We start from the raw sequence: 25,469 nt of genomic DNA, 5'->3' as shown, positions 1-25,469 counted from the left end.
ATCGTGGGAGGTTTATTCAATTCACAACATATTTATCATACTGAATCTTAAAATCCTTAAACTCCTTGCATTAACAATACATTCTGGTAATGCATTCCATTCATTTAGTTCTCCATGTAAAAAATCTACTCCTCACACCCCTCTTCACCACACTCTTATGTAGTTTCCAGGGATGGCCCTTGGGTTTTCTCCCCTCTCACCTTTTACTCTTTTTTTATAATTCCATCTGGATTAATCCGATAAAATCCTCTCACAACCTTAAATGTCTCTATTATTTCACCATTTTTCCTCCTATCCACCAAACTACAATCCACATTTCTGCATCCTCACTCCATAAGCCAGTATTCCAAAGTCCTGATATTGTCTTAGTCACTTGTCTCTGGACCCTCTCCAATGTTTCCATGTCACAATGAAAACCAGGTGACCAAATTTGAGCACAATAGTTCAAGTGTAGTCTGACCAGTGCTTTATACAGGCACAGCCACTTCCTTATTATCCCTACATGTTAGAATACTTCTTATCATAGCAGCACTCTGATGCAAGTCTTTGCAACACTTGCAATATGCCTATAGTAAAAAAATATTGATTATGGGTTTAATGGAACATATGCACTAGACATATTAAAAAAACTCTCACAGCTTACACATGTACCAAAAATTATATAGAATTTTATTTAAAAACTACAATATATTTCATCAAATGTTATGGCATTGTTCAGGGAGACAGACTATTAACTACATTTAAAATGTGAATCACAATAGTGAGTCATAAATCATATGTATATTAGCTCGTGTAATCTCATTCACAGCTGAAGTATATGATATTAGACTATTAGAGTTCAATGGAGCAATTGTAGAAATTAAATTATTTTTTATCTATGCTACTTTCTACAATTGTTCCTTGGAATTCTAATAGAGAAATATCATGTACTTCAGCTGCAAATGAGTCACAAGCTAATATATGTTTTAAATGTAGTTAACAATCTGTCTCCTGATGAAGTCCATGTAATGTTTGATTAAATATATTGGAGTTTTTGAATAAAATTCCATTTAATTTATTACGTGTATGCGATGAAAGTTATTTTAATAATATTTTTTATTTTTGATAGCTTAGTGTATTGTATGATTGTTGGTTTTGTAGATTTGTTACTGACACTTTTTTTAATGGAATTTTTGAATCTTAATTTGAACAGAATACAACAGCGGTATGAATGAGATCTGCATGCCACACAGCACAAAGATCAAAATCTGTTAACAACATATATTTTTCAAAAATGATTCGATGTCATTTTTGAGTCATGAGTGCAACATGCATGCATAACAAAGTATGAAAGATGTGTTTGTGATGAGAATGGAGAGGAGAGGAGAGAAGGTATGGATTTGTAGAAAGTGGAATATTTTGTTAGACTAGAAGTTATCAGCAAATGCAAATAGACTGAAGGAATGTAAGTTGGTAAATGGAAGAAAAAGGAAATAGGAATGAGGAAACAAAAGAAACCTGTGGTAGAATGAGAGGTAGTGATGATAGAGTGAAATTGCTGGAATGTAAGATTTGAAAAAAAGTTGTTCAAAATGAAAAATATGTGAATTAATATTAGAGGTTTAATGAAAACAAATGAAAGAAAAAAGGAAAAAGAGGTGATGAATGACTCAAGAATAGTAGTGTATTGAGACTCCATTGTTATAGAATTGGTTAATAAAAGTCCACAAGGACTGCTAACCAGGAAAGAGAATGAGCAAGGTAATTTATGCTTTCGATATTAGGAGAAAATGAGCAAGAGAGTTAGTGGTAGCTGTGGAAATGAATGACTGTTTAAAAGAGAATGTAAGGATAGGTATTAGGAGGTTATCAAGGACAGTGAAAGATAATAGTACAGAATATTAGTGTGTTGCCAAGGTATGAAAATGAGGAATTGAGACACACAGAGAGAGAATCATGAATGGTATGAGAAGCTATGCAAAATAAATGAACACTATGAGGAGAAGAGAGAGCAGTTTGCAGATATATGGCATGTATTTGAGGGAAGAATGTACAAAAATGATGGTTTATGCCTTGAATAGCTTTGGTCAACAGCAGAAACTGTTGCTAGATGGAAGCGCAGTGTGTGATGAAGCAAGAGATCTGAAGGAAGAGGTGAAGTGAAAAATCAGGAGAGTGGAACAGAAGAGAATGAAGTGCACAGTAATGGAAATAGTAGTAGTAGTGTGATAGATGAAGAGAGAATGGGAATGCAAGAGGAGGAATAGGGAAACGGGTGAGTGCTGGTGGGAAGGGAGATATGGTATAGGTAGAGTGGATGTTGGAAGTGGTAGTGAATGTGTACATGGGGATGAACAGCATAGAAATGAAATGGATCAGGATGTGAGTAGGATAGTTGAGGGTGAGCAGATATAAGTAATAAGAGATGATAGAGGTGACTGGGCAAGGGCAGGTGTGGTGGGGAAATCACAGTCAATAAGTGGCTTGGATTGAACTGGTTGCAGACCTAAAAGTGAAAACTGCTGTTTATTAACAAATGTCAGGACCATTATAAATGAGGGTGATGAAATTGTTTCATTCACTGAGTTTATCTGCCCAAAATTTGTTGGAATAAGTGAAACATGGATGTATGAAGATGGTATTCTGGCGGAAATACAAATAGAAGGGTACAGCATTTTTCACGAGAATAAAAAGGACAAGAAGGGAGGGAAGGTGATGCTAATGATTTTCTTCTCCCTTCTACGTGTTAGGCCTACTGGCCTGTTACAGAGCTATCTTAAGCCTTTCTAAGTCGTACCCGTCCCGAGGATAAGGTGACTAGCCCTATGCCTCCTGGTATATTCTATAGCTGTAGCTGCACGTGTTCATGGAGCCAGTTAGCAGGAGGAAAAATCCCAGATAAACTGGGGAGAGAAACCCTGCTGTCCACACCCAAGACCAGCTAACTTGGCTATGTCCGAGAAAGACTTAAGCTCCTCATGTCAGCAATGGGAATCGAACCCAGGACACTCCTTTCCCAGGCATATGGTCGTGAAGCGCATAGCCACTAGGCTAACCGTGTGGTATGATGCTAATGATAGCAGGGATAATATGTTCACATAAAGTAGATAGACATGAAAGAGGGAAATAGTGGCAATGATTTTGAGGCAGTGTGATGTGAAGTGGAGGTTGAGAGGAAAAGATATTTAGTAGGATGTTGCTATAGGCAAGAGAATGTGGAGGGAGTGATGAAGAAATATATAAGCAACTTGGGTTAGTGAACAAGGGAAGAGTGATTATTATGGGTGATTTAAATTATGGCAGTATAGATCAGAATAAAGAGATAGCATTTGAGAATAAGGAAAATGAATTTCTTCAGTTCAGTTCTTGAGAGACAATTATCTTAGACAATATGTAAAGGATGGCACGTGAGGATTGATAGTTTTAGATCTAATCAGAGGATGTAATTGTGAATGGGATGTCACACTTTATTCCAGATAGTGATGGTGAACATGAAGCGATCACCTGGGTTGTGGCTAGCCATATGAAGACTTCTATGAGAAAAGGATATAAATGAAATTAAAAGGCTGGTGATTATGACAAGCTTAGGAGACAGCTCAGAGCTATAGCATGGAATGAGGAGTTGAGCGAAAAGGAAATAAATGTTCCTTGGGAACTGACAAAGAAATACTTAACAGCATCAATGTATGAATGTATTCTGAAGGTCATAAGGCTGAATAAGGTAGGTGTAAAATGGTAATATTCGGTTGTATGGGTATAAAGAGGAGGCCAGAAGAGTGACTCAGTTGGCAAGGACAACAAAAGTGCAGTGCAAGCAGAAATTAGCAAACTAGGCCAAGAAAAACCCTTGGAAGTATTTTTCGATATGTGGCAAGTAGAAAGAACAATGGTTATGGCAAGATGATGTTAATGGATGAGAGTGTGAGATTGATAACTGCTACAGAGGACTTAGTCAAGATATTCAGTGAGTAGTTCATTAGGGTGTCTCATCTTCAGTGTGAAATCAGAAGCTGAAATCAAGTGTAGAGAATGAAATGAAAGAAGACCTACTGATGAGTGAGCAAGAGATAGATGAGGAGTTGGTTAAGCTTCAGTAAGTTAGATGTCAATAAGGCAATGTTCTAGGGAGTTAGCATCAGCCTTGGCCTACCTGTTCAACAACAGTCTTGCAATGGCACAAGTCCCAGAGGAGTGGATAAACTGTTCCAATTTTCAAAGTTATTGATAAGGTAAAGTTACAAATTGTAGACTGACATGTATACTTGGAGTTGTAGTTATGGTATTGGAGAGGTTAGTAAGAGAGAGGATACAAAAGTTGGTTGCAACAGTGGCATTCTTTGTGTTTATCATCATGGATTTGTTAAAGAAAGGTCATGTTATGTATTATAACAAGGTGATGAATGTATTGACAAAGGAGATGTACATATAGTGGTATACTTAGATTTTGAAAAGGCATTTGACAGATTGCCACACCACATGGTGGTAATTAAACTGAAGCAGATGGGATCGAGTGATAGATTACTGAGATGAATAGGCAACTGGCTCTCAGATAGTTGAGAGGAGTTGGTTAAGCTTGAGTATGTTAGATGTCAATATGGCAATGTTCTAGAGAGTCGGCATCAGCCTTGGCCTACCTGTTTAACAACAGTCTTGCAATGGATATGGATCTGTCCTGGAACCATTGTTATTTAATTTGTATATTAATGATATTGGAACAGGTTTAAATGGTGACATACAACTGTTTGCAGACAATGTAACACTGGGAAGAGTGATGATGAATCAAGCAGATGTGAGCCTTACAGCGAATTTGAATAGATTGTGTGAGTAGGCAACAGTGTAGAACTATCAGTTCCATGTTGAAAAGTGTGGTATTCAAAGTACAGGGTGTTCGGGATAAATTTGACATATTTATAATTAATTATATTTTTCCGTAAGTTACATGTATTAACACACACTTCTCTTCATTTAAAAGTTTGGACCCTTCTTCATTCATATACAAGATGTCAGAAAGGATGGATAGCTGGAACCCACCTGAATCATGGAAGAGAATAACTTGTATCATGATGATTCGTGCCCGCCATCAAAATAAGGATATTACGACTGCTGCCCAATGCTCCCTGAATACAGTAAAAACAATCAGGCATGAACTAGAGACTTGCAATGGTGACTACGAGGATGTAGCAAGAAGAAAGATCCCTAGCAGACGATCTGATTGCGTTCGTACAGCAGAATTCCTCGCAAATCTGCAGGAACAGGTGTTGAAGAACCCTGGCATTGGAATTCGGGCTTTGTTCGTGGAGTTGCTAACTGTAGTCAAGCCCTGGATAACAAGGGTAGCCAATGGTAGGCCGTATGTATGGCAGCAGGATTCGGCCCCTTGCCACACCTCTGGGAAAAGTCAAAAATGGTTGTCTGAAAATTTCTACGACTTCACCAGTCCAAATGTTTGGCCTCCAAACTCCCCAGACCTTAACCCCATGGATTATTTTGTATGGGGCGCAGTTGAAAAAGACACCAATCGCACTTCCAGTAATACAAAAGCCCAGTTAATGGATAAAATTAAAACAGTTTTTGCGGCCCTTCCCAGGGAGACTGTAGCATCAGCTTGTTCGAGGTTCCGAAGCAGAATTGAAGCTGTGATCGATGCTAATGGTGGTTATTTTGAGTAAATCTTGTTGATAGTATTGTAATTAACTCTGCCTGTAATGTTTTTTTGTCAATTCATTAAATTTAATAGATACAAAGAAGATTTTCTTTTTCCTTACGAAACTGTCAAATTTATCCCGAACACCCTGTATATGCTTGGTGGGAAAATTTTGGAGGAAGTTGAAAAGATAAGAGGCCTTGGATCGGTGGTGGAAAAGGATTTAAAGTTCAGAGATAACATTGCAAACGTTAAGTCATCACATCAGTTTATGGCAATAAGCAGAGAACCTTAGGTTCTGGTTCCACTGTATAAGGCCCTTGATCAGGCCTCATATTGATTATTGTGCACAGATTTTGTTCCCTTGTTTTCATGGTGATTTGGATATACTTAAAAGGATCCAAAGAAGACTAAGATGGTAACTGGGATGTGGGATATGAAGACAGATCGAAGAAATGCAGTTTGCCAAGCCCTGTCAATGTAGAAGAAATTTTTCATAAAATGGGAGAAGGTGATAGAAAAAGTGGACATCCCTAGTTTTAAATTCCTCAGAAAATTTTTCACCAATCTCTATAGCAGATCAAGATTTCTGGTACATCCTTTGCTCCATCTCTGCTATTCCTTCATCTGCACCTGCTTTCAGAACTTGTTGGTAGGGTATATGCTGTCCCTAGACAAGCAACATTCTGCTGTCCCTAAATTCAAGAAAACACACACGGGGAAAAAACAGAACAAAAAAAAAACACGTTTTAATGATTCTGATACAATTTTGGCAGTTTTTCTGGCTTCCACAATTGCTGCTCCTAAGCATTTCCTTAGTTGTTCAGTGGATAACTGTCCAGCCTGCTCTCTTCAATGCTTGTCACATTCTCTTCTATGGGATAGTATCAGTGCTTTTTTTCTGGCAGTACGCAACGGTACACAGTACCGGCACCTTTTTCCTTAAGTTTTTAAAAATTTGCGATTTATTGACAGAAAAATGTATTATAAATATTCCGGTAGGTGGTATTGTGTTCACGAATTGAATTTTCAGTTTTGATTACTCATAAGTTGGTACCCTGCTTTCCTGTTTCATAGGTTGGTATGTAACCGGAAACAGGAAGTTGTGTTCACTTCCAATTGCTTCCAATATCAGTTTATCAATTCTATATTCACTCTGCAACAGGCAGGTGTTCATATGAGTTTTGAATTAATCTAAGTTAAATCAGTGCAATCATTGTTCAAAATGAGTAAAATAAGTAGTTACTTTATGCCAATGAGAAAAAAAAAGTAAGGCTGAAGAAGCAGAAATTGTTGAATCTACTGTGATCCTGTAAAACAGAAAACTAGCACTGAAAATAAACTTGGTGAAGAGGATCACGAAACCAAGACGAAGATCCACGTGGTCAAAAGGAAGCAGCTTCTAATAATGATTGGCCCAAATGTTGAACATTTTTGCAGAAAAATGACTTCTGCTTGAGAAACGAGTGACTGTATGTCAAGAATAAAATGTTGGGCTGCAAAGGGTGTTGTGATGTCGGAAGTCTTATCATCGATAAACACATGGGAACGAAAATTTCAGCGGAGTTGTCAAATGGTAAAATCAGTCATTTTGGAGAATCTCGCAAACAACAGTTAATGTCATTAAGAAAAAAGATTTATGATCATAAGGAGAGTGCAGCGCACAAAGCATGCCAACAAAGCGAAATGACAAGGGTATATTGGAGGATATGTTAAAAGTGTGGAAGTTGCTGTAATAACATCTTCATGGTGAGTACCGGCAGCTTTTTTTCCAGAAAAAAAAGCACTGGATAGTATCATAAGCTTTCTTCAATTCACAAAAATCAAATGGAGTTTTTTATTTTTAGCAATCGTTTTCTGGAATATTTAGCATAAAGAAAATGCCATATCCATACAAGACCTTTAATTAAAACCAGAATGATCTTCAGACATTATTGGGGATATCTTGAATTCAATTCTAGTTATAATAATTCAACTAAATATCCTGCTAAATTAAAAAAAAAAATGACAGTGACATTTATTTCTCTATAATTCTTAGGATGTTTCTTATTGCTTTCTTAAAGATAGATGGATGACACATATATAACAAATTCTGCTCAAAAGGGACATCCACACTTGCAGTCACTTTGTTGTCACTGTTTGAGCCTGTAATAATTTACTATCACCATACTTGAACATTTCTACAGCCATTCTGCTGAGTCCATCTGCCTTTCCATTCTTTTATGCTTGATTGCCCAACATCACTTCCTATACTGTCACTTCCTCTGATATATCAATAACCTCTGATCTCCTTGATATTCCACCCTATAATCTTAAAAATCTTGAAAGATAGTGATCTTAAGTCTTGTTTGAGATCCATACAGGACTCTTACCTTTATACAAATTACCAGGTCCCTGAAGAGGAGTGACACTACCACACTAGGTGTTCAATTTTACTGCACTTTTTTTCCCCCACACTTCTTCTTCAGTCTTAATCACCTTCTTTTCATCATCATAATCATCATCAAATTTTTGACGGTGGTGTACAGGATATTATGATAATACTACATGAAAAACTTACATCATTACTAACTTTCTATCAACAATATTCCTCAAAATCAATCTGTTATCTGTCAAGACTGAAACATTATCAGATCTTATATTTCTGTTTTCTAAGGCACTTTTTACTGTATCAATCCACATATATTTTGGTCTTCCTCTGGGTCTTTTTCCATATGAGAACCATATGAGATCAGCTCTACTAACACATTCCTGGATGCTAACAATGTCAAGTTCTTTCCTAATATCTTGTCATTGATGCCATCTGTTCAGGCCCCTAATCTTTCTCAGGACTCTGATATCTGTAGTCGCTAGTCTTTGGTAAAGTGTTTTATTTCTAACCCAGCTCTCAGATCCATAAGTTAGAATTAGTTTGAACATTGTCTTGTATACAATTAATTTAGTATTTTGACTAAATTATTCCATATAAATTTATTCAATTGACTTCCTAATACGAGCTTTATTGATTCTGTTGTCTATTTCGATATTCAATTTACCAACTTCACTAAAAATTGTGCCTAAGTAGCTGAAATGTTTCATTTGTTCTATAGGTTCTCCATTCACGATGCAGATGATATTTTCAATGTTTCTTTTCCATTATTTTCATTCTTCTCTTAATATTGTACTCTGCTTTATCTTGAAGGGTTTTACCACTTATCATCACTGCATGCTCTGTTCTTTTCTTCTATCTTCTCCTCCACTTGTTGACTCATTCATTCTATATTTACTCATCTCTTACCTTCTCTTTCAAGGACATCTTCAGCAATCATGTACCCATTTCTTAAAATGATCATATAACACAGACATAGATCCCTCTCTGGTTAAATTCAATTTCTGCTCAAGGCATTGTGTATATAAATCTCATATACTATTTTCCTGTAACAGTCCAATTCTGAATTTAAGTATAGTGCTACCATCATCATGGTGTGAGGCAATTGCCTCCTAGATAACACAGATAAGTAATTAAAATAATATTAGAGTACTAAATGTAACAAAGCATTTATTAACGAAGTAATAAAATATTTTCTAATTTATTTAACTTTTACAAACTTTTAAGTTTAGTAATAAAAAAAACATACTCAGCTTGTTGCATTTTGTTGTTAAACCAGGATCTCCCAATCCAACAGCGATACCAAGAACAGATACCTGAAATCAGGCGGTAAAAATTAGAAAAGATACAACGTAACATTGCAGGCGTATCTGCAATAAAACACGTTACTTAATTGGCATGATAATTAACAAGCAAATGATAAAAAAGATTCATTCACAGTGTGGGTAATATAGTACCCCATGGAGTGATTAAAATGCTGTTTCCCAATGGTCAGCCACTGCATTCTGTTCATAGTAGTCATTATGGTTGGATTTTTTTTATTTTAAATCATAACTGTTCAATAATTATTTCTAAGTCTTAAATATTAAGTTACATCAAAATCAATTCAACTGTTCTCAAGAAATATTGTGCCTCAGGCATGAGACTTCTCGAGACAGAGTAAATGATCAGCAAAACTATAGATAGATATTTGTCAGTAAGAGATTATTTATATATAGTATAAAGAGGATATGTGATAATGCTCTTGCTTTGGGGAAGAAATATGAAAAGAAGCATTCACCATGATATTATTATTATTATTAATATTATAATAATACTTCCTGACTCCAGGGAGTCAGGAACTCATGAAGGAGGCTATACTATTTGCATCAGCTATCATCCCTGTTCTTGAATTCATTTACACTACTTCCACACAACACATAAAGCCAATTCACTCCAATCAATCATTCTCAACTTCCAGGGATGCCATTGCGTCCTTTCCCCAACCTCCAGAAAATGAAAAATTCCATCCACTGAAATTCTGTATTACCCTTTCAAAAGTTTGCAAGTCCCAATCATCATCCTCTTTCTCTTGATGGAAATTGGTAGCCTCTTTCTGTTGTTTGCTAGTCTCTGAAGGCCTACAAATTCAAGGTTCGTTTCACATCAATTATTCTCTGAGTTGCATTTATAATTTTTGCTACATGACCCTTGAACTTCAACTTCCTGTCTACTAAAGCTCTAAGATCCCTAACCTCATCAGTTGCTTCTAGCATAATCCCATCAATAAAATGCATCATCATCATCAAATTCCTGACATGCACCCTCAAGGGTGGTGCAGGATATGATAGTACTTAATTAAAAATTTACATCATTGCTAACTTCCTATCTACAATTTTCCTCCAAATCAGTCTGTTACTTGTCAAGACTCCAACATCATCATCAGATCTTATATTTCTATTGTCTAAGGCACTTTGTACCATATCAGTCCACCTATATCTTGGTCTTCCTCTGGGTCGTTTTCCTGCCAACCTGGCAAAGAACACTTGTTTTGCTAATCTTTCCTCGCCCATTCTGTTCAAGTGACCATACCACCTAAGATTAACTCTGAACGCATTCCTGGATGCTGACAATGTCAAGTTCTTTCCTAATATCTTCATTTTTAATATGATATTGCCATTGATGCAATCTGTTCACGCGTCTAATCTTTCTCAGGACTCTCATATCTGTGGTCTCCAGTCTTTGGTCAAGTGTTTTACTTCTGACCCAGCTCTCAGATCCATAAGTTAAAACAGGTTTGAACACTGTCTTGTATACAGCTAATTTAGTGTTCCGACTAATTTCTCTCTTATTCCATATGAATTTATTCAATTGACTTCCTACAATACCAGCTTTGTCGATTCTGTTGTCTATTTCCATATTTAATTTACCATCTTCACTAAAAATCGTGCCTAAGTAGCTGAAATGTTTTACTTGTTCCACAGGTTCCCATTCAAAACACAATTGACATTTTCAATGATTTTAATAATTTTGATTGCCTTTGTCTTTTTATTGCTGACCTTCATACCATATCTATTACAACAGTTATTCAATTTAGTCAGGGAATCTTGCAAACTTGTAGCGGATTTATTTAGAAGTATAACATCATCTGCATAAAGCAAAGAGCTGACATGAACATCTCCAATTCTGATATCATGTTTAATACCACTTTCCTTCATAATTTGATCCATATAGATAATGAATAACAGAGGGGATAATGTACATCCTTGTCTCACACTAGATTTAACATTAAACCATCTTCCTGTACTTCCTTCAGTTCTAACTGCTGACTTGCAACTCAAATAAAGACTAAGTATTGCTTGATATAATGCTCTATCAACACCATATAACTGTAGTGTATTGAATAAATTCTCCCTTGGCACGTTTGTCGTATGCCTTTTCCAGATCGACGAAACTTAAATACAGATCTTTGTTATATTCCCATGCTTTCTCAATTAATTGTCGTAAGACTGAATGATATATGCACGTAACCACAAGAAAGATATTTATTTAACCAAATATTTCGGTCTGGAAATAGCAGACCATCCTCAGTGGTATTACAAGAACAGTTTTAAAAAAATATGAGCTAGAATACTAATAATAGATTGTTAAAAATAGAACATGCCGCGTGATGTTATATCACTAAGTATGAAACGGAATATTTTGAAGTAGAGACAAGGTGGAAAAAAAAAAATTAATGAGTAATCTTGATTAGACTTTCCCAGATTTTTGATATAGATATACAGTCATTACGATTCAGGTTGGGACAATGGAGCAAGGCCTCCACGCTTTCCTTGAACAAACGTTCGAACCTATAATGGGATCTATGTAAGACGCGAGTCCTGTACCAAAAGATGCTGTGGTCAGTTTCAATCCCGTGTTGAGCCAATCCAGACTTTTCAGGTTTGTTGTGAAGAATGGAGGATTGATGTTCTTGGATTCTTTTTTCAAGAGAACGTCCAATCTGTCCAAAATAGGAGAGATCACAGTTGCAAGAATTTGATAAACTCCAGGAAGAGCTAAAGTTGAGTGTTTGTCTTTAGGAGAAGGAAAATGAGAAGACAATTTGTTAATAGGTGAATACATAGGTGTTAAATCATATTTCTTTAAAATTCTTGCAATAGGTTCTGAAATACCAGAGATATAAGGAATAGGCACTCGACATATTAAAACTTTGTTGTTTTGTGGAGGATTATAAGAATTGAGAAGAAGATGTTGAGTACTTTTTTTCAGAAAAGCCATTGAGTTTCATGTGTTGCTGGATAGTAGAAAGTTCTTTCTGTAGATAATCAAAAGTAGAACAATTAGTTTTGGCTCTTCTGATGAGGCATTTTATAATTCCTGTTTTTTGACATGGATGATGGGCTGATTCTTTAAGAATATAACGACCTGTGAACGTTTATTTGTATATTAATTGCTCAGAAAGATCTCACCAGTTTTTGTCATTTTTGTTTCAGTCACCCCTATTATGTCGACCTCAGCTAGCTCCATTTCTTTGCCATTCAAGCTTCTTATGTTGATAGTACTGATTTTTAACTCTGGTGATGTTGAGTTGTGGTGTGCTTTCAGATTTGTTCCAGTAGCTGACTTTTTGCTGTTTGCCCTGGGTCCCTGGCGAAAACAACAAGTGACTTGTTTAACTGGGCAACGCCCCAGCCGGCATGAAATTTTGTCATGTTGTACCATCATTTTGTATATTGGTTTAAGCCAATAAGAATACAATTTGGTCAGCTAAATCCCAAATTGCCAGCCCATCCTCGTTCGTTCAGTATCCAGGTCGATACCCAACAGGGTGCACCACGAGAAGGTGAGTATTGGACATTAGGTCAGAAGCCCTGGTCGGTTCTCCGCATTCCATTAAAGGCTATGTGGAGGTCTCCTCTCAGTTATACAGCTTTGACCCTTAAGCACCCCTCAATAAAATACGACATCAGATATTTAATCACACCAAAGTACATGATCTTATATTTATTAATATTAGTATTACATTTAATATTAATCTTGAGAGAAATATGCATGTCAGACACATTAAAAATGTGACGCCAATTTAACACTCACAAAATAAAATTTAGTGCTTCTCATATAATAAATACTATAACATAATTAAAGTACTACATCTCTCATGTTTCTCTAAGCAATAAATAACATGATAACCACAGTAATTAGCTTTAATGAAATGAAAGTACAGATATTTTGTACTGAAAATAACAGTACATCATCAGTGTGTGGAAACAAAGCAAATCAAAGGAACAGGAATACAAGGTACATACAGTAGTTGGTGGTTTACCAATTAAAAACTGTTGCCGCATGCTGGAAATTAATATTAATAAATAATATTATTTATTAATATTAAGAAAGTGTAAAACCCCACTCAAAATTACATTCTCTGATGATATGATCAGATCTAAAGCTCTCGATTCTTGCATGCTCTTCTTTACATGCTGCCTGAGATAGTTATCTCTCAAAAATTCAATAAATTCATTATCCTTATTCCCAAATGCTATTTCTTCATTCCAATCTAACAGATATAATTAAAATCACCCATAATAATTATCCTTCCTTTGTTCACTAATACAAGTTGTTTATGCATTTCTTCATTACCACCCTCCACATTCCCTGGCCTATAATAACATCCAACTAAATATGTCTTCTTGCCAACTTCCACACTACATCACACTGCCTCATAACCAGTACCACTATTTCCCTCCCCTGCTATCATCAGCAGCACTCCTCCTTCCTTCTTGCCCTTTCTATCCTAGTGAAAAATACTGTATCCTTCCATTTCTAATCCCGTTACGATATCATCTTCATTCAAACGTTTCATTTATTATAATGATTTTGGAGCAAATAAACTCAATCACTGAAACCATTTCATCCCCCTTATTTCTGATACTTCTGGCATTTGTAAACAAACATAGCAGTTCATTTTTAGGTCTATAACCAGTCCTACCCAAGTTTGGTTGCGATTTCCCCACCACTTACCACATATATCTGCTCAGTCTCAAGTTCTCCAACCCCATCGCAATATACTCCATCTTCATACACACATTCACTGTTACTTTCAACATTCACTTTCTACCCAGGCTACCACCCCCATTTCCCTGTTCCTCTTGTTTTCCCATTCTTTCTTCTCTCACACTACCATTGTTTCCACTGCCAAGCACTCCTGTCTCTTCAATACCACTCTCCTGCTCTTTCACTTCGTCTCTTACTTTTGATCTCTTGCATGCAGCACACACTGTACTTCTATTTAGCAACACTTTCCCTGAGTACACTCACTCCAAATACATTTATATGAAATCCATCATGACTGTATAATTCCATTCTTCTCTCAAACACATGCAATACATCCACAAACTGTACTACCCTCCTTCTCCTCACACAGCTCCGCTAGAATACCATTCACGATTCCAGCTGTCAGTCTCAACTCGTCATTGTCATACCTCAGCAAAATGCTGACAACCTTTTCCACTAAACTGTTTTCTTTCACTCTTCTGAACAACCTCCTGATATCTGCCCTTACATACTCCTTATGTAAACTCAAATCATTTATCCTTCTTATTCAGTTGTGCAACAGCTCTAGTACTTCCTCCTCCTCCACAAATTTTCCCATATGGTGAAGAGGTAACAGTGAATTCAAAGTTGCATATACCAGGTTGACATCTTTTAGCAAAATGGCTGCTTATTAGTTGAACAATCACTTCTGCATTAGTCATTCCCATACCATCTACATTCAGTAGAGTTATTCTTTCAAATTCATTCTTTCTTTTACTTACAGCATAATGACAGAATTCTTTTGGGTTGTCTTTAACTTGCAGAGCTAGTTTCTTTTCATACTCGGACAGCTTTCCATACAACATTTGTGATTTTTCTGGCATGCTGCTTATAATTATCATAACTGACAACATTCTTATGCACATGCTATTCCTTTCATGTCATCTTTTTCTTATGAATCTCTTGCTTAATTAGATTACACATCCATTTCACTCCTACTTTATTTATTCTTTGAACTCTAGGAACGCATTCTGATATCGCATCATTTAAGTATTTTTTAAGCACTTCCCACGCACTGTCAATGTCCTTTCCATCCAATAACTGATACCATGGTACAGAACCCAGTATACCCCTCAGGAAGTCATAATTTCCTGTTTTGTAGTTCAGCATGTAACGTTTACTGAATAGAACATTCATAAACATAGCCACTTCCCGAGTGAGTACCACATGATCACTGTCACCAACTAGAGTCAGAATGGTTATGTATTTAATTGAAACCTCCCTGACACTATTATCAGATCTAACACTCTTTGACCATGAGTTCCTTCTGTCACATGCTGCTTGAGGAAGTTGTCCTGCAACAGCTCAATAAATGCATTTTCATTCTTCTCATGAGATTATACTGCTACCCAATCAATATGTGGATAATTAAAGTTCCCCATTATGATTACTCTTTTTGCACCCATCGTATTTATTTGGAGATGCATTTCTTTGTCACTAGCAAACTGATCCACAAGTCTGTGACAACACCCAACTATGTATTTAATCTTATTATCCACCTCACATGAGATGGCTTCAAACTCTGCCGCTTGAAAAACTGTTACTAGATTGCAGTCATAGGTCTCAACTCTAACAGGATTCAAGTTATCTGATATCATTAGCAGCATACTCCCTCTTCTCCTATTCTGTGTATCCTTCCCAAAAATATTGTATCCTTTGCACTCAATACCATTTAGCATGTCTGCTTCTGATAGCCAGCTCTCACTAATGTCTACAACATGAGGTCCCAATATATTAACCAAGGCAACGAACTCTACTCTTTTGCTTCTGACTCCTAGCATTTTTGTATAGACATTACAAATTGACTGCATGCTCTTTTGTATTTGTCTGTGGTAGCATGACACAGTTTGAGAACTTGAAGATCTCTGTTCTTATCTAGTTCCTTACTTATGCAGACATCATTATACATGCTTGATAGGTCCGAACTGGATGAACATAGAATCTTTCTCCATTCATAATCGTTTCCATAATAATAATAACAATTCCCATCATTAACATAGTTATCTGACATTGTCACTCTTACACACAGATTCTCACGATTCCACTCATCAGAATGCTGTTTCCCTGACTCTCTCTCTCTCTGTTGGGTCTTATATCAATTAATAATTTTTCAAGCCTCCTGATGCCAAACACATTCAATTATTATTATTCAGGCCTCCATGGAGTCAAAAGACTCATCGTGGGAGGTCTTTCCTAAGAAACACAAAGTCTATCATACCACTCCTTGAACTCATTGACCATTCTCGCTCTCACCACTCCATCAGGTAATGCATTCCATGGTTCAACCACCCTCCATGCAAAGAAACCACTCAAAATCACTCCTTCCTGCTGTTCAACCAAGCAAAAGAACTCCCCAGTGTCAACTCTGTAACCACCTCTCAACAGTTTAAAATTCTCAATCATATCACCTCTCCTTCTATCCACCAAACTCTGCAGTCTACATTCCCTCAGTGATTCAAGTATAGGCCTTCCCTCTTATACAAATCCAATCTTCCCTCAAATTCACTACACATCCAAACACTCACATTCATTCCTTTTACAAAGATTAACTAGAGAATATGAAAAGATTAACTGGAGAAAACTGGCTACCCAATTAGAGTTTGGGAGGTACACAAAAGGATGGCAGGTTCTACTTCTCACCTAATCTGCTGAACAATCCACAATGCAGACTTAATCCAATGCTATCGAAATTTCAAGAGAAATAACAACACAGGTTTCTTCAAACCTTTCCTTGGCATTTGTCCAGATGTGGGTAATGTAGCAAATCTGTTCAATCTGGAGTGGAAGAAACAATACTGGTGGTTAGTGATTAACTGATGGGCCTCCAGGTAGCGAAGAAGATGGGTATTGATAACTTTCTCCATTATTTTAAAGAGGACTAAAGCGACACCAATATGGATTAATAGGTTGACAGTAGATTTTTATTTTATTTTACTTTTTTTGGAATAATGAATATAAGATTGCATTACTGTGGGATAGATGAAAGATAAGTAAAAGAGTGTACAGAAGACACAGGTTCTGGAGCACAACTTTAAGGTACAAATGAAGGCATCTAGCATGCTGTTACTGATATAGGAAAGATTATGTACCTTGGTTGCCTATACAGTAGCTGGAAAAGAAGAATGATGTCAGTAGGTCAGCTTTATCCTCTGTGCTTTTACAGTGGTACATTAATGAGAGAGAGACAACTGGGGAGTGGGAGGGAGGACAGATAAACAGAAGCTGCATGCAAAACCTGGTGAAGGGACAAGAAGGCTCATCTGTAATTGGTACAATAAGAGGTAAGTTATCTGTATTTGGCTCTTTCAAAGTCAAAACTAGATTTGCTGATAACTGTATTTTGTTTGTCATATGCTTCAATGAAGATTACGAAGGAAGATTTCTTGTTTCAAGACCTTATGGTATAGTGAAATTTGTTGTTTTTTTTCTCTTGCACTGCTTGGTACACCTGTTGTTAAACCAAAGATTGGAGAATGAGGTGCTTCTTTAATGAGAATAATTTCTGTCACTTGCTTGCAGAAGGTGTTTAGATCAGGAGAGAGGAAACAGCAGTCTGACAATAAAAGGACTTTGGTCCTATAATATCATCTCATTTGGTGTCACTATAGTGCTGGAAAAGGACCTGGGGTAACCCATTTTGTGGACTAGTAATGAATGACCCAACAACCAGGGAATGATCACTGAGATGAATTCTCATGCATAGGGAAAAATGTACAATAGCTCATCACAATGAAAATTCATATTATACCATCTAGCCAAAAGTACATCTTATAACAGTAGGGAAATGTTTGGAAATCATAGATAAATGTAACCTGTAAGATAGCATTCACAAATAAATGGACCAATGAAATTTTTTTTTTAAGTGTATGATGATATAACAGCCGTGTGGCCCCTTTATGGGGAAGTATGGCACCATCTCCATCCCCCCAAATTTTTATCTGGGCTCGGGACCGGCATAGCCAACGAATCAGGCCTATGGCTGGGTCTTAAGTATTCCTGACTGTAATCAGTGTGTGTGTTCACTGGGCCAGTTTGCCTGCTTGCGGGAGAGAAAACCCCAGATAAACTGGGGAGAAAAACACTGCTGTCCACACCCAAGACCGGTTAACTTGGCTATGCCTGAGAAAGATCCTTAAGTACCTTACGTTGGCAACGAGAATTGAACCCAGGACACTCCTTTCCCAGGCATATGGTTGTGAAGCACATAGCGACTTGGCCAACTGTGCGGACGACCAATGAAATGATCACAGAGGATGCCATACATCCTCTGTGATAATCATGTCAAATGTAATACTAAACATCTGTGATGATGTTTATTACTATTATTATTAGGAGAGAGACCTCCAGGGAGTCAAACTGGTGGAGGGAGGCCATATTATTCACACCAGCTGTCACACCTGTAAAATCTCTCATGATATGTAACTATTAACTTATGTTCAGTTTTACATATTTTTCTAAAGAGACTGCACTTAAAGAAATGTCAAATTTTGTCTGCAGTAATTTTGTATTTGTAATAAATTAACCATGAGCCTTTGTTAAAATAATGTGGTGCATGACGTCATCATGTTAACTCATGTCTAATTAGTAAATCTAATTCTAAGAATAGTGAGGAATTCTAAGAATTGCCATATATGTCAATATGTGACCATATATGGAAATTTCAAGAGATGTACACATGCATACAATGGAAGTCCAGGTATGTGTGTGTGTATATATATATATATATATATATATATATATAAGGCAAGACGTCAAGAAGGACTTTATCTTAGGGTTTTCACCTTCTCTTACATGGGTCCGCTGCCACGTGAGGTCCATTGTTGGTAATCAAAAGAGAAGCATTGTACAGTCTTAGGGTTTTCACCTTCTCTTACCTGAGTCCACTGTCACGTGAGGTCTACTGTTGGGAATCGAAATGAGCTGTACATTGCTGCCATTTTAAGAGTCTTATATGGCAATGGAATAATCAATGACTTGGCCAAAGCAGAAATTTGACAGGAAATTAAAGATTCGTGTAAAAGGCAGTGCTGAACGAGAATTGTAAGTAGTTATATATGTGATAATTCTGAACAAGAATGTACATCGAGTGTGTCTCTTTATGGGTATAAGAAGAAGATAATGTAAATTGATATTGAGATAATTACTCAAGGTATGTATGCTTGATTGTCAGTTTGTGTATATATGACTTGCAGGATATTCTATATTGTGATTTAGCTTTAAAGGAAGTAAATTAGAAATAAGTTTTAATTAGGAAGAATTGGAAATAAAAAATTAAAATCTTATAATCTCGCACTCAATGCATAGTCTGGTGCAGTCGTAAAATGAATCAATTTGTAAGACTATAGAGTGTGAGAGTATAAGATCTAGAAGAAATATATAAATGGCAGCAGTTGATAGTTAAGGCAGTCGACCATTCACAGTTTTAAGTAAAGAATGAAGAAAAAGCAGGGATTGGGAGATATGTAACATATATAACACTTATTCCTAAATTCATTCACACTATGTGCACACACAACATCCAATGATGTTTTGTGTGTTAATCCATTCTAATCATGCACCACTCTATGAGAAAAAAATCTAGCCCTCACCCCCTTCTTGACAGCATTCATTCTCAACTTCCAAGGATGCCCTTGTGTCCTTTCCCCATCCTCTAGAAAATGAAAAATTTCATTTACTGAAATTCTGTATAACCCTTTCAGAAGTTTGTAAGTCTCAATCATATCACCCCTCTTTCTCCAGTTTGTTAGTGTCTGCAGCACACAAATTCTCAATCTGTCTTCATAATTAGTATTGCACAATCCTGATATCATTTTTGACAATCTCCTTTGCACTTTCTCCACTGTATCGGAATCACTACAGAAACCAGGAAACCAATCTTACACACAATAGCTCACAAAAGTGAGGTCTTATCAAGGCCTTATAAAGAGATAAAATGACTTCCTCATCTTTACATGTCAAGGTTCGTTTCAGCATGGCAATTATTCTCCGAGTTGTATTTATAAGTTTTGCTATGTGACCCTTGAACGTCAACTTTCTGTCTACTGAAACTTCAAGATCTCTAGCCTCATCACTTATTACTTCTAGCATAAACCCACCAATATAATACGACATTGGATGTTTAATCATGCCAAAGTGCACGATCTTATATTTATTAACATTAGTATTACATTTAAATGCTAATCTTTAGAGAATGCATGTCAGACACATTAAAAATGTGATGGCAGTTTAACATGTACAAAATAAAATTTAGTGGCTCTAATATAATAAATACTCTAACACAATTGAAGTACTATGTGTCTCTCATATTTCTCTGTTCCAAAACACAAGACCCAAGCATAGCCATTCCTATTCCCTATTTTAAGGGTATTGTTAGATCTTGAATGATGGCTCTATCAAAAATAGAACTGCACCATTCAAGATTTAACAAGAACAACAATATCAAGCAAAAGCACACTTGTACTCTTGGCAAAACAGACATAATATGTGAAGATGCAGATATTAACTTTGCTTATAAAGGAAATGAAAATATAAAGGAAGAAGTTGAATTTTAAATTAAAATGAAATCGAAGAAGGAAATAAATATTAAAGTGTACTATGTTTAAAGTTATTGTCTAATATAGATGGAATCTTAATGTGTCAAAAACATCAATATTAAACTATGCCATGTATAAAATCGCGTATTGTCGTGTGAACGAAAATTCAAAGGTTGGAGTTTGACCACCAAAGATGACATAACGAATGATGAGTAGGCATTCGTGGAAGGCGCTTGAAATTTGCATTCCCCAAAGAGAGCGATCCTCGTTCAGCAAGGAGGTGACATCATTCAGTGACAGCAAATAGGAAAGCATCATAGACAAGCTTGGAGTATGGAAGAGGCCGCTATAGAAGAGTTTAAAAACGAACTCACATGGCTCGAGACTCTCTCTTTTTGTCTCTCCTTTTACGTATCTGGTTTTGGTTCCTGTGGTGTTCCCCGGTCGCGTGTGCCCTCCACATGGGTTTCTGGCTCGTAGTTCCGAAGCGGATCAGCATGGCTGATATCTGATAAGATGTCTAAAGACGGCATAGCGGCAACGTGTTTCCAGTTGCTGAGTGGCATGAATCAAAGACGTTCAGCACGAGATGACGGCAGTGTTTTGAGTTTTGGCCATCGGTCTGGATTCAACTGATGAGAAAGCAGCAAAGGATTCCCCCTGAAGGTAAATTGTGTTAAAAGTAGTGACGAGAAAAGTTTGTAAGCCCAGAAGAAACAAGGGGCTAATTCGGCATGAGCCTGTGACTCCCACGTGGCGGCAGATCACCGTACAAAGGGACAATCCATAACAAAGAACAGACAGAAGGATCGAGAAATCGTCTAACAAGGTGGTAACGTACAAATCTTCATTTTATGTGTTATCTATTAGTGACGAATGTGTAAAATGGACACAGAGAAGAAGAGAAAGAGATTTAGTGACAGTTTCCTGTGTTATGTTGATCGAATTGGACTGGGAGAATTCTATGTTCATAAATTGTCTAAACCCAAGTTAATGTGTATAGGTCATTAGTAGCAGTAATCTAGTTTGATACCGAGGTCCATGTTTGTGATGTAGATGAATATAAAATTCTTATGAGTGTGTATAAATAACCTGCCTGTTTGATTACCATCGCCTTGCTTTACTTGTAATTTAGTATTGATCTTGATTAGTTTGAATGTACGTGTTGTTTAATTTGTAAAGTTCTTAGATAATTAATAAATATGCTTTCCCATGTATACCTGAGTTTGTCTGAGTAAGAGATTGAATTTTACCACTCACGAAAATATCGAAACTATGCTTAGAGGGAAAAGGGGAAATTTAAGATTGTCAAGGCCATGACTATATACTGAGAACTCTTAAATTTACTTAACTATTTAAACTAGATAAAGTATTACTTGACTTCTGGGAAGGTTTCTCCAGATAAGAATTTCTATCCTAGAGCTCTGACTGGCGCAGCATAAATAAATAAATTTTTTCAGAGCTCAAAATGGGAAACAACCCCAGAAAGTCAGTTCAGAAGCTATATCTCGGTAGGCACAAAGGGAACAATAGAGGTGACTTATAGGCGAAAACGATGATGTAACAGTATACATTGGAAAAGAAATCTAAAGTACTATATTTGCCAGCCTTGTTGACTAAGTGGTTAAAGTATTTGCTCTCTAATTAACAGGCTGTGGGTCCAAATCCTGCTATGAACATAGACATTTGTGGTTGTCTTTAGGTGAGAGAATGACTTCTATCCAGCTTATTAGAGGTATGAAATGGCATGAAAACATTATATATTTTCTCCATTTGGTCTCCTCTAGAGACCAAACATGTCTCTAGAGGAGAGTTTCCAGATTATGTAACAAATAAATAAAAAAAAAACAAATAAAAATAGAAAAAATCCCTAGCCTACCCATGGTAATAATGTATTATTGGTTGACTACGTTTGTGAGTGGGAGTCACATAAAAAAATATATATATATAAAATATAATCACCAAGCCATTTTCCAGTCACACAATCTAGCAACTCTCACCTGCTCACTGAAGGGGAAACTTCATCCTCCAACACATGCAGTGTGTAAATGCCTTGTTCTTGTAACTTGGCCTACTATGGACAGGCATGATGATCTGTTAACATTTACCTTAGAGAATGAAAGAAATACATTCACTGCCATTGTTATGGCAAGTTAGGCTTGCAACATCTCTTTAAACACCGTTTCACAGGAACAGAAAAGAACAAGAAAAATTATTGGAAAAAGTTACAGTGTTAAGTAAAGTTTGAGAGACTATTTTTAGAGTCGGCAACAGTAATATAACACTGCCCTAAGCCCAACAAGCATAGCTCCATTAACTTACAAAAATTTGGGTGGCCATCATTTTAAGACTAACTCTAGCCCAGGAACTGCAAAATTCTTTTCATCCATTAGAGCAGGGGGTTGCAAACTGGCAGCTTGCGGGCCGAATACAGCCTGCAAAGGCTTCCTATCCTGCCCACGACCTTAATGATTTCTTTTCTAAAAATCAATGTTTCTAACATCCTGCGCGGGATTAAAACAGAAAAAATTCTAACTTCTAAATGTTTTATGACAGCTTTAAACAAAAGTAAAACTTATTCTTTGTACCATGTTTTTATCATCAAATGTTGGCAACACTAAATGGAAGTTACTTGTCATGCAGCCATTTTAAGCCACGTGATACAATGTCAATAAGTTACAGGTTACCATTGTAATATGATAGTGTGTTAATAAAAAGTTACCTCAATAACTTATATTTTTTATGCCCACAACAATGTCTGAATTTTAAGTTAAAAAAAATAAATAGATCAAGAAGGCAGAACTTTTCAAGAAAAATAGAAGAAGGCATATTTCTTTGTGGAAGTAAAAAATATTCCAACATGTCTGATATGTAGACAAAGTGTTTTGGTTCACAGAATATTATTGAATACGGCTTGCGTCTGATATACATCTAATTGGCTGGCCCTTTGCTGCGTTTGAGACCCCTGCACTAGAGGGTACCAATATAGGACTTTAGTTTGCAGGTCCATTAAAATTTGAACTGTTTCCAATATTTCAATTGTTTCACTTCCCTTTTTATGCAAGGGTATAAGCAAGGGAGTAAAAAGCAGGTTATATGGAGGGTGATTGGGGAGTGGAATGCACTGACTGAAAGTGTGGTGATGTGCAGAAACTATGAAAAGGTTTAAGGCATGATTCGATAATTTTTTTTGATGAGAGAGCACTGACCTTCTGCAATGAATCCTTTGACTCCATGGAAGGCAGATGTTAATAATAATAACTGCTAGCACCTATATCGGGGTTTTTTTTTTTTTTTTTTTTTTAACATGAAGATTAGTCTGAAATCTAGCAAAATATCAGACTGTCAAACATAACATGAATTTATGTCATTCAGCAAACAATCAGTTATTAAAACTAATTTGTTTCATTATATATTTCTATCAAATTCTCTATAATATGATGGTATTACGATCCACACTACCAAGTGAAATATGATTAAGGTCCTGACTAAAGCCTATATGACTACATAAGACATAGTACAGGCTGTTATATTTCAACATGTTTAGTTCTCTGTATTGTCTTCAGGAACATTCATTCCTTCATATTCATTTTCTAAAAATTACCACCTACAAATATTTAAATCTAATGTTAATCAATGCAAATTAAGTTTTATTCTTTCTTTTCAAATTCACAGTACTATTAAATAGATTTAATGACCTGTTTAGGATCATCGTTAAATATATATTGTGCTACTAGTGATAGCGAAAGTTTTCTATCCTTATTTTATGCACAAGACGTGAAAATTTCTGAGCTTTTCTGGCTGAATTCAAATTATCTATGTATTATAAGATAGGATCTCTTTATTATCTTTAGAATATTTCAACAAAAACAATTATAACATAGTTACACTCCACCTCAACCACTAGAAGCATCTCTTGATTATGCAATGCTACTCATTAAACATATTTATTATTATTATCATTTATGATTATTTCATGACACCTCCAAGGAGTCCAAAGACTCATTGAGAGGGGACACCTATGCAACAACTCTCCATCTCCACGACTTAATTCAATAACTCTGAACCATTCCTACTATCATCATCTAAACCAACGCCATCTACTGCCCACCACTAGCTTGTCTGTAAATTGTGTGTGTTCTGACCGATTTGTTTGTATGCGGGATAAAAAACCTGATTTTCTGGAAGAAAAAACCTGCTGCCTCCATATGAGATTGGCTGACTCACCTTCAATCAAAAAATTCCCATATAAAGATTCCTCTCATCACAATGAGAACCAAACTTAGGCCTTTTCTAATCGAAGGGTGGGACATACTGTCGTTTTTCCAATTGCGCTATGGAGACAACTATACTTATGCACTATATAATTTTTTCTAGTAAAGAAAATCTCTATATGCTATGCTTAAATAAATGTTATATTAGTTAATAATCAAGCATTAACAAATTATCACTTTATTCAATAAATTAACTCTTCATAAAAAAATATTTATATATATCATATTACTGTGAGTTTTTTTATTTAAATTATTACAATAAAAAACTATATATTTACCTGTATTTCATCCTGTTCTGGTAAATCTACTTGAAATGTTAAGTTAAGAAGGCAACATGGTACCAAGCGTCTTAGTTTTACAAAAAGGCTCTAAAAAATAAACAAATTAATAAAGACCCCTTTATTAAAAAAAACTTGGGAGTATCAAAACCATTTTTTGAGTAGTTAATTCAAACAACAGATACATCAAAATCTACTCTGATGCTGACATTATGCATATGGTTTAGGAGGGGAATTTTGAAGACAGTTCTTCCATCTAACTTTCACTACAATATCATTTCAGGATCTCCTCAGGATAAGCTATAGTGAATAGTTTATTAG

At 36.1% G+C, this 25,469-nt stretch overlaps 1 protein-coding gene across 3 annotated transcripts in view; it reads right to left on the bottom strand.

Moving 5' to 3' along the window:
- The window catches only part of LOC150092739 (C2 domain-containing protein 5), a 615,319-nt gene that overhangs the window by 100,018 nt on the left and 489,832 nt on the right, over positions 1-25,469 (bottom strand). For all 3 annotated transcript variants that reach the window (XM_090414825.1, XM_090414826.1, XM_090414824.1), the window contains exons 25-26: positions 25,149-25,238; positions 9,241-9,307 (exon numbers count right to left, since the gene is read on the bottom strand). In XM_090414825.1, the coding sequence (XP_090270951.1) occupies positions 9,241-9,307; positions 25,149-25,238 (157 nt within the window). The remainder of the gene's footprint in view (positions 1-9,240; positions 9,308-25,148; positions 25,239-25,469) is intronic.

Source organism: Typopeltis vanoorti, chromosome 25 (assembly GCF_054136105.1).
Source record: "Typopeltis vanoorti isolate ZY-2024b chromosome 25, IOZ_Tvanoo_1.0, whole genome shotgun sequence".
Taxonomy (NCBI): Eukaryota; Metazoa; Arthropoda; class Arachnida; order Uropygi; family Thelyphonidae; genus Typopeltis; species Typopeltis vanoorti.
Note: the sequence above shows the minus strand (reverse complement) of the source record. Positions and strands in the feature narration are given on the sequence as shown.